Raw genomic sequence first — 10,105 nt, 5'->3', positions numbered from 1 at the left:
CGAGGACACTGGGTCTGAAGTTCTCCTGGAACAGCCATAGAAGAGTCCTGGACAGGGCTCAGTCCCTTTTTAGAGTCCTTAATTTGCGTTCCTCTCTGCCTGAGCTCCTCTGAGCTTGTGGAGACAGGCCTTTGATGAGCTGATTTCATGGGAGTATCTGTGCAGGGTACTGTTTCAATTCCTCCCTCACTGCTTTGCTGTGCTCCCTAGTGGGTGTGCAGACAGCTTTCGCCACATAACCTAAGACATCCCATCACCCTGGGCTGTGTTTGAAGGCTTTGATTCTCCTCTGATGAGATACACACTAAATTATTCAAAGGGGAAAATACCACATATGACATTTCCATTATAGAGCAAATTCTACTTTAAGCCCTGCTTTTCATGGGCTCATTTACAGAAGCCCAGGGGAATGTCCTTACCCCTGCAGGCTTTTCTTTCTTTCTTCCCCCCCCCCTTTTTTTTTTCTTTTGTTTTTCTCATTTTGATTTGTTTTGTTTTTTGTTGCAGATGAATGACCAGGGGACTTTTAAGGTACCTTCTTGGATGGATCAGTCTTAATGGAACAATCTGAAAACTGAATAAGTTATTTATGGAAGCCCTCTCCAGAGTTTTACTGAGATAAATGCAGATTGTAGAAATAATTATAAAAACAGACCTCTTCTTATTTAGCACTTGGGAACACATGTTTTGAGGCTTCCATTTTTTGAGGTTGTTTCATTTAACAGGGAATGGATCTGCATAAGCAGATCAGTCCACTGTGTAAGGGCCAGCTGGCACTGTCCCGTAGCTATCACAGAAATGTCATCAGCCTCCTTCTGCAAAGCTCCACAATCAGGAAAGTCCAGGTCTGGTGAGCATGGGAAGTCAGAAACCTTCAGAGAAAGGTGGCTTGAACAACAAATACCATTAATCTGGAGAAAATCAAGTCCTTTAATCTGTTTTTAATCTGTTTTTAATCCCTATATTTTTAAAGCTGCTTCTTAGAAATTTTAAATCAAGCAGTGCTTTCTTGTTAGTCTCTGGCTTCACTATTTAGCAGGATCAGAGGGTCTTGTGTCACAAGGATGGGGCTGAGTACACTCCTCCCATCTCCCAGCTCAGGTGTCAGGGCAGATGGCTGTATCAAAGGTTCACATTACTAAATCTTGATCCTGCTTCTCTTTTTTGTCAAGAAATTTAACTCACCTCAAAATCTATACTCATGACTTTTGTCTTCTAATTGTTTTTTACTCCACTAATACAGGGTTTAGGTTTTTTTTCTGATTCCTAAGGAATGTGTTCCCAGGAATAATTAGCCTGACTGCCCTTTCTTGCGAAAATACACTGGAAATCCTCCGGAAGTTTCTCTGGAATATTTTTTTTTTTAAATTTTGGAAGCCCTACTCCAACACTATGCTATTGCATGAAAAACACTAAAAATTTACAGGCCATTTTCCCTCTTCTTCCACCCTTAGGGAAGACTGTCCCAACTATTTTTTTGCCAGCAGGTAAAAATAACAATAAAACACATTTTCTTATCTTCAGTCCATGGAAGCTTAATGCCAAGGGAAGGTAAGGAAGAAAAATTAAGTAAGCTGCTTTTTGTTTTGCTAGGGTAGCTAGTTTTACATCAAGAATCAACAAAGGTGCTATCATAGGCGATCAATTTTTAGTTGATGTCAGTGAAATGTGCAGGTGGTGCTAACTGGCTGCCCTTTGGCATAGACGTCATTCATCACATGAATCAGGCCACGTGATATCCACTTGTTTCAGCTTCTGCCTGTGCATAGGTAGTCTTTCTATGTTGACACAGTTTTACAGAAAGAAGGGAGATAAGAGAAAAGCGAAAGATTTTGCATGGACTGGAAAAGGTAAATGTAAAAATGTAAGGCTAGATCATCCCATAAGCACTGCATTATGCCTCAGGGACTGGGCTTGAGTCCCTCAGGGAGAGCAAATAGCAAAAGCATGTAGGTATGTAGTGGCTGGTCCTCTTCCTTCCAGTGCCCAACAGGCAGCACTCAAAAGATAGTGATAAGAACGGATGGCATGTAAATTCTTGGCATAAATTTTGGAGGGGAAGTATTTTCTCGTCTTTTGTCACCCATCCATCCTTTTGCCAGAGACTTAAGTATTGAACCTCAAGCCTAAAGCCAGTTCTTTTACTGGCGTCAGTGAAAAGTCAGCAGCTTGTCATCTGAAGTGCATGATAAAAAATAATAGCTGAGGTTATATTATTATCAACTCCCTAAGGATTGATCAGCTGTTTAACAATGATTGAGCTCATTAAAGAAATGTATAAATGAGTGATTTTTGTGTAACCACCAGAAAAACAGAACTCTGTAGTGCTGTCTGGTGAGTGGCCAAAGAGTGCATGTGTCCCTATGCCCACCTGGGCACCAGCTGGAGGGAGCACTCAGCCACACTCACAGGACTGTCCACAGCTCAGTCTATAGCGCACTGAACATCTCTCCCAATCCCAACACATTTTATCTGACTTCGGTGAGAATGATGAATGATATAATAAAGAAAATCCCAGCAGTGAGTACTGGAAAGAGATGAGCTGCCTTGAGGATTTTTATGATGACATTTAAATTCCAATCTGAAATTTATGTAATTCTATTTTGTTATATTCTGTTTATAAACTCTGTGTTGTAATCACAGACTCTTTGCCATGATGTTTTGAAATTATCTAAGTCATTTATCTTAGAATGCAATTGCATTTGGCTGCTTATCTTGTTTGTCTATTGATTTCAAAGGTTCTTGTTACCCAAGGTCTTTGACTGGAATTGCATATTTCCTCACATGTTCAGAAAGAGGTAAATCATTGTTCATAGGGTCAAGAAAAAAACCCAAAACAACAAACCGAGCACGTATTAAAGGACAATCTGTGGGTTTCTCCTTCTACATAGCATTTCACACTGTGACAGAGTCTGTTTGTGCGAGAGAAAGAAGAATAATGGAGAAGTCCAGGAAATCATTTACTGATTTCGTAGATAAGGCAATAGCAGCTGCCAACTTAATGAATCGTGATGAACTGATGTTTTCTTACAAGGGAATTCTCTACCCTACCACTATTTGCAGTCCTGAAGCATTCAAAGCCTTGGAGTCCTTTGAAGCCAGAAGTGATGATATAATTTTGGCAGGATACCCTAAATCTGGTGAATATATTTTAATTTTTATTCATAAACAAGGTTCTGTAATAACAAGTTACAAGGTTTGTACTAAGTATATGTAATATATATTTTATGATACATAATGTTTATGTTAGGTTAAATAATAGTATTGAGACTATATGTTCACAATATCTTGTAAAACTTATTTCAATTTCAAAAAGTGCAACAAATTAATTATGAATATTTCATACAGGAGATTTTCCAAAAGACAGAAAAACAGCTTTATTTTCTTTTCTCTAGCATATAAAGGTTTTTGTTATCTTTACTTTCCATAGTTATGAAGTTAAATGCATAAATTGGAGAGAATGAAAATGCAATTGTTTTACACCAGAGATAACCAGATCTCTTAATATTACACGATCTACTCTCACATTTTTGTTTGTAAAGTTAGGAGTTTTATGTTTTTACACATAATTGAGCTTTTGGTACCTTCAAATGTGGAATCTTCTTTAGTTTATTTCACATAGGTGTCAGGAAATATCTATCAAAAATATTTTGTAGTCCTTGAAGAGATTACACTGTTCTTCAATTATTGGGAAATCAAGAAGTGATCTTTTCTAGGGTTGCAAGTTTACCCTATGTATTTGCTCCATTTGCCTGAAAGCACTAGTCTACATGAAAGCCAAAGGTTTGGATTAGAGGTGCCTCATATACACTTTGATCTAGCTGTTTATCTCTTCCAGCAATCAGTTCACACTGCTTTACAGTAGATAGTCCCAGCTGACAGGATTGTGAAATTTTTGCTTTTTTATTGTATTTTCTTTTTGAAGAAATGTTATGCACTTGAATGCAGTTGTTAAGACTGCAGAGAGAAAGTTGTAGTCACCCAGTGTCCAGAAGTCAGGAAATGGTAAACTAGATCTATGCAGGCTCTTTGTTATCTTTTGAATAAAAAGATAATAAATGTATATAGGAAATGTACCTTCATAGAGTTTTTTCCTATTGTTAAAGAAAATAAGTGCACAATTTTCAGACCTAGTTTTGCTCCTTTGTGGAAGTACTGTGACCCATCTCTTTTTCCTAAATAATCCAGCACATGAGAAAACAACACTTAATACATTAGGTTTTAAAGCACAGGTTTACCACCCCAGTCTCCCTTATATTTGTCACAATAAAATTTATTATATTAATGAAGGTTTTCCTAGTTGAATCTTAGTGGTTCTTCTCTCTTGTTAGTTAGTTTACAATATACATGTTAATTTATGGTGTACTGAACTACTGAAGTTGGAGAAATATGCCCTTATGAGGAGCAAAGGTAGGACCCTGGGAGGTGATTGACCAGATACTCACCTGTGATTGTATCACATGAAAAGAGCCCAAGTAACTCACCTGGTAGTACTACTGCCTCTTGACTTCCCTGGTAGATCCATTTCTGTTCATTCTAAAAGCTTTACAAGCAATTCTGTTTTTTTCTTCTTTCAGGCACAAACTGGCTAAGTCAAATCTTAACTGACCTCATAGCCATATCTCAAAAGAAAACACCGTGTAAGGAAAGCAGTGGGAACGCTGAAGAACTAGAAGAATTCCCCTACCTTGAAGTTGGTGATCCTGAGAAATATGAGGTGGGAAGAGGATATGTGTGGAAATTATCAAAATCATACGCTTCAAATACTGAATATATGATGTATGAACTATCCCATTGTTTGATAAGAACTTCATCACCCTCCTTATGTGGCATCTGGTCAGGATTAATCTCATCTGGATTGTCAAATACTGAGTGATAAATGAACATTTCAGTGGGAGTGAGAGGAGCACGTACCCATGAGATACAAAAGATCTTCAGAAATTCAACATAGCATCTTTTGTATTTAAGAAGAGCTTCATGAAGTGTCAGATAATGAAATATGAGCTTTTGTCTCTTTTACTAGCTCTTCCTCCTCATCTCCTCTCTCCATCCTTGAGATGCTCCAGCATATATAGCTAATATGTATATATAGCTAATCTGTACCCTACCTCTAGATGTGATCCCTTGTCTAACAGAACTGAAGAGAATTATCACTGAAGAGAACTAAAAATAGTCTTTTTCAAATTGTTCATGGGCTTTTGAAGATTGGACCTACTCAGAGAAGTCCACTAATATCCCAGGGCAACACTAACAAAAAAACTCCAAAAAATCCACTTCTATCAGCCAATAACTGTTGATAAATTATTCAAGGCAATATTTTAGCATAGATTAATGAAAAGAATACTTGAATTAACGGAACTGTCCACTTTCCTCCTTCCAATTCTTAAAGCGAATGATCAAATTACCTTCTCCAAGATTCATGGTTACTCATCTCCGTCCTGAAAATCTTCCTACATCTATCTTCAAAAACAAAGTCAAGGTGAGTGCTGATTTTAATGTATTAAAAGCAAACACTTCAACATATTTTTTTAATTTAAGTCAATGTAGTACTTTTCTATCAATTTTCAGAATCACTCTTATACTTAAGTGTCTACGTAACTGTTTAAGTACTGCCATACATCTCATGTAACCCCAGATCACTCTTATTGGCACCTTTGTGACAGTTTTCACAACAGATTTGCAGAGCTTGAACAAGTCCTCCAGAGGCAATATGTATTTTGACATGATTTTATGTGGGAGGAATTTTATGGCATTGCTGCAAGTGAGGGCTTCAGTATGTCAAATTTCAGGGAGAATTTATATTTTAGTGAATTTTTCCTGCTATTTAAATGATGAAGTATGCTTGTATTGCACAAAACATACTTAGATACTGCATAAATAATTTGGTTAATCAATAAAAGATAATAATTATAGGTAACCATCTTCTCATGGTACCAAAGAAAAGCTAAATACCTCACCTTCTGAATTGGAAATGAAATTGCTACTTCTGCAAGTAGTACACAAGGTATTAGAAATCCCCAACTGCAGTCATAAAGTATATTTTTTCTTTTTTAATACTATAGTCTGCTATGTTTTTCTCTATAAATACTTGATTTAATTTTTTTCTAGATACTGTTACTGATTCGTAATCCAAAAGATGTAGCTACATCTTTTTACCATTTTTCCAATGGCCTGGCTACTCTTCCCTCCTACGAGACCTGGGATGAGTTCTTCACAGATTTCATGTCAAAGAAAAGTACAGTATATTTTTTTCTGTCTGTGTCAATTATCCAATGATTTGTCTTTGTCTAAAAATTCTTGTACTTTGGTAAATCAGCTTCACTAGGATTTTTTGGTTTACAGCACAAAAGCAGAGATTAAAGACAGAGAATTAGAAATCTGAACTGAAGTTTACCACACTTGTCTTACCGCTTGAGGATAAATATTTGTCAAAACTGTACTTCCATGTTGGTTTTTTTTTTTAACTTGTACAAACGGGTATTTTTCCTGGAAGAAGCAGTGCTTCCTTATCTCTATCTTGTGTCCTCTTTACCCCCACTGTCCCATGTCCATCATCTTGTGTCCATGGAGATATATAATCACCTCCATGCCAAATTGAATAAAAGGAATTATTTGGACTAAGTCTAGTGCATTAAAAAAGAGAAAAAGTAATAGCACTAGTTTAAAGTTATGAGTTTGGTGTAGCACATGGCCAGCCAAAGGGAGGGCTCAATAAGGTTTTAGACTGGATTAAGGGAGTCTTACAAGATAGTCTGCAAAATAATAGCTTTTTGGTGTCTCACAGCTGTCTCAAAATACTAACAAGTTTTATTTTTCTGACTTACAAGTGGTACCATATGCCTGAGCCTGGAGCAAAACCTGTAATTCCCACAGAAGGGTGTAAACTCTGCCATACACATGATTAATAAAGCCCTTGGCTTAGACAACTTAATGAGTAAAATTTGTATAATCTTAATTTAAGATTCATTTTAGGATTCTTTTGTTTTATTTAGTGGCCTGGGGATGCTACTTTGAATACCTTTCCGAATGGAATAAGTACATTGACAAAGAAAATATCATGACAATAACTTATGAAGAGCTAAAAGAGGTAAAGGTTACAATGAGTTACAAATACTTTACAGTTCAAGGGACATTTTTTCCCGAACCAATTCATCATTATATGCATGCAAGTTATCCAAAGTGTGTGAGATAGATTCTTGTTTTAAGGGAAGAAAAGGTGAAATTCAAACTTAAAAACCTTTTTAAATTTTGCTTGTGAAAATGATTCTTGTTTTTTATTTTTCTGTGATATAAGCCCAAATAATTGTAAATCAAAATCTCCAGCAAATTTTTGGGAAGGAGCTTTTATGTTTTCAGCAGCATAGATTTTGCTCATCTTTAAATCATATATAATATTTTTTGTAATCTACAGGAAGGCAGCTCTCATCTCCTCCAAAATAATTATGGAGAAGAGAAACACTGTGGGCCACTCTAGTCCTATGAGTATCCTATGTATGCAGCCAGCAGAGAGATATAGGGAAGTGTAAGTGTTTTTCCTTGGAAAGGAGCGTAATTTGTTTGAAAGTCATGTGCTACATTCCTCTTTCCAGAATCGTGCCCTAGGTGTGAAAAACATAGCTGCATTCTTTGGAATTCCTCTGACTGAGGAAGAGCTCCAGCTTGTGGTAGAGAGGAGCAGTTTCCAGTCTATGAAGAAAAACTCAGAGAAGACCCATGGGACATTTGGCAATATTCTCTTTCGCAAAGGTAGGAAGCTCCAAGTGGCCCAGAGGTAGAAATGTCACACTCTCAAGAACTTGGGCCGTCCTTTGGTTCTTTTTCTTGCACTCATATTGGCATTGCAAATTAGTATCAAGCATATTATCACTGCTTTGCTTGAGAAGACTATTCAAGGAGAACTGGTGGGGAAGATAACCAGCAAGGTTCTCACAGCAGAGCCACTTTTAGGGTCTCACAGATGACTGGAAGGAAGAAGAAGCTGCTGTGTCTGAATTCCTCTCCACGTCTGTGCCTGGATCAATTGTCCAGCCATTAGAGGCTTACCTGAGCAGGCAGCACTGGACCAAACTCAGCCTGAGTGGTGTGACCCCACTTTTTAGGAGAGCATAGGAATCTTCTGAAATGGCTACTGCCAAATGCCAGTTCAGTCTTATGCATTAGAGCTAAGCCAAACAAGCAAGAATCCAGGTATGCACAAGAGAGGAAACAAAAGGGAACAACTTTTGCAGTGTAGTGTAGGGGACATGGACATGAGAAGGGAAACATGGTTGTCAAAATCTATTTCTGCATTTTACATTAAAGTGGTAACTGGATAAAAACTCAGACTGCTAAAAGAGCTGAAATCCAGTTGATTCTTAATGATTCTTAATCAATTCTTCATTATCTCCCACTTTGCCAGTCATAAGAGACTGGAGGAGAGAGATGAGGAAAACAGGACTTTAGGCTGCCTTTTTGAACATAGTCACCTAAAGAGGAGTATGCTCTTTTTGCATTATAGCAAAAGATTATTCACATGTATATAACTCCACTGATTTAACAAAATTGTATTGGTGTAGATAAATGTTTCATCTGGAAAATGGATCAACACTATTTAGTGTACAATGCAATAAAAAGGACAGATCTATAGAATAAAAATGAAACTTCTTGGTTTTAAGGAGTTCCTTTGCTTCTTTGAAGGTGGTGTAAGTGACTGGAAGAATCTTTTCAGTGAAGATCAGAATGATAAAATGGACAAAGTGTTCGAAGAACATATAGCAGGAACTAAGCTCGGAAAAAAGTTGAAGTATGACTTGTACTGCAAAGCCTGAAGTGTAATGAAATGTGGTTACAACAAGAACTTTGCAAGGCAGACTCAGATCATCTGAATGCTATACACTGGAAAACCAGATCAAATGACCAAAGCACTTTAGAATTACTGCAAGAATCATTACAGCAGCCTTTACAGTGACAAGTGTTTTTTTGTTTTATGGTGAGATCTTTGGCTACACCCATTTGCTGAAGATGTCATCTGATCATATTTACAAAAACTCAATAACTCTGTTCCAGCTGTGATCTTGAAGTAAATGCCCCTTTTCTTTCTAGCCAAATTCTATCTTTCTAGACTATTCATAATTATTTAGTATGTTGATTATTTTTTTTCTTCAAAAATGTTTCAAATAAGGCAACATCTCCACAGAAAATATCATTAGCAAAACTAGGGGTATGACAGAAGCCTAATGACAAAGGAGATCTGCCATGAATTCAGCACAAACTAAATCAAAACTAGAGGAAAGAGAAAAAAGGGAAATACAGATCAATATTTTTTAGGCTTTTCATCTCTCTGAATGCAAAATATCAAGTTGGATTTCAGATTATGGTCTGATGTTTACAGGCAAGATTCCCTCAGATGCACTGCTTTTTACAGGATCACAGAGCAGCCCAGGTTGTAAGAGACCTTGAAAAATCATCTGGTACTTCCATGAAAAAGGGAGCCTGGATGAGGTTCTATCTAGATATCATATCTTGAAAACCTCCAGTGATGAGGATTCTACCATATTCCTGGAGGCATTTTCCCAGACAATCATTGTTTTTGCTTCATGCATCAAGATTAAACCTCTCCTGTTGCAACTTGAATGCACTGTTTTCTTCTCCAAGTGGTGTCTCATGAGTAGGGAGCCTTTGTCCTATTTGTAGCTGCCCTTTAAGTACTGGAAATTGTGATGAGGTTGTCCCTGAACCCCCTCAACTTTGTGTCCCTTGGAACCCCTCTGGTTTGCCTGTGTCTTTCTTGAAAATGCCTCTGTTGAGAAAGTGGGATTATCAAGAGTGGTGGTGTGTGACATTGCTATACCCAGCTGTCTTGTATTGCCATTGGCATTTGCCTCTCTAGACAGACTTGTCCAGGGACCTGTTCTGAAAAAAAAGGCAAGAAAAGGTTCTGTAAGTATAGTTGAATTAAAAACAGGAAAAACCCCACACAATTTATAGATCCGTCACCTAAGCAGATAAGTCGTAAAAAAAGAAGAGAAAATACAGTTGGAAAGAATAAAATATTTGAAGACTTTTTGTCTCATTCTTCTGAAGCTGGTTGGTTCTGCCTGGACATAAATGGACATGCAGAGTTTTG

General features: G+C 37.3%; 1 protein-coding gene across 1 annotated transcript; it reads left to right on the top strand.

Annotated features, from left to right (window-relative positions):
- Positions 1–273: 273 nt before the first annotated feature.
- LOC134042071 (sulfotransferase 6B1-like) lies at positions 274–8,807 on the top strand. The gene is given in 9 exon segments (XM_062489156.1): positions 274–828; positions 2,885–2,922; positions 2,924–3,140; positions 4,578–4,717; positions 5,390–5,479; positions 6,109–6,235; positions 6,993–7,087; positions 7,590–7,746; positions 8,677–8,807. Coding segments are annotated over 9 exon segments (1,095 nt in total). The 5' UTR covers positions 274–728.
- The last annotated feature ends 1,298 nt before the right edge of the window (positions 8,808–10,105 follow it).

The sequence above is a fragment of the Cinclus cinclus genome, chromosome 3 (assembly GCF_963662255.1).
Source record: "Cinclus cinclus chromosome 3, bCinCin1.1, whole genome shotgun sequence".
Lineage (NCBI taxonomy): Eukaryota > Metazoa > Chordata > Aves > Passeriformes > Cinclidae > Cinclus > Cinclus cinclus.
The sequence above is the reverse complement of the archived record's forward strand: the minus strand, read 5'-3'. Positions and strand labels throughout refer to the sequence as shown.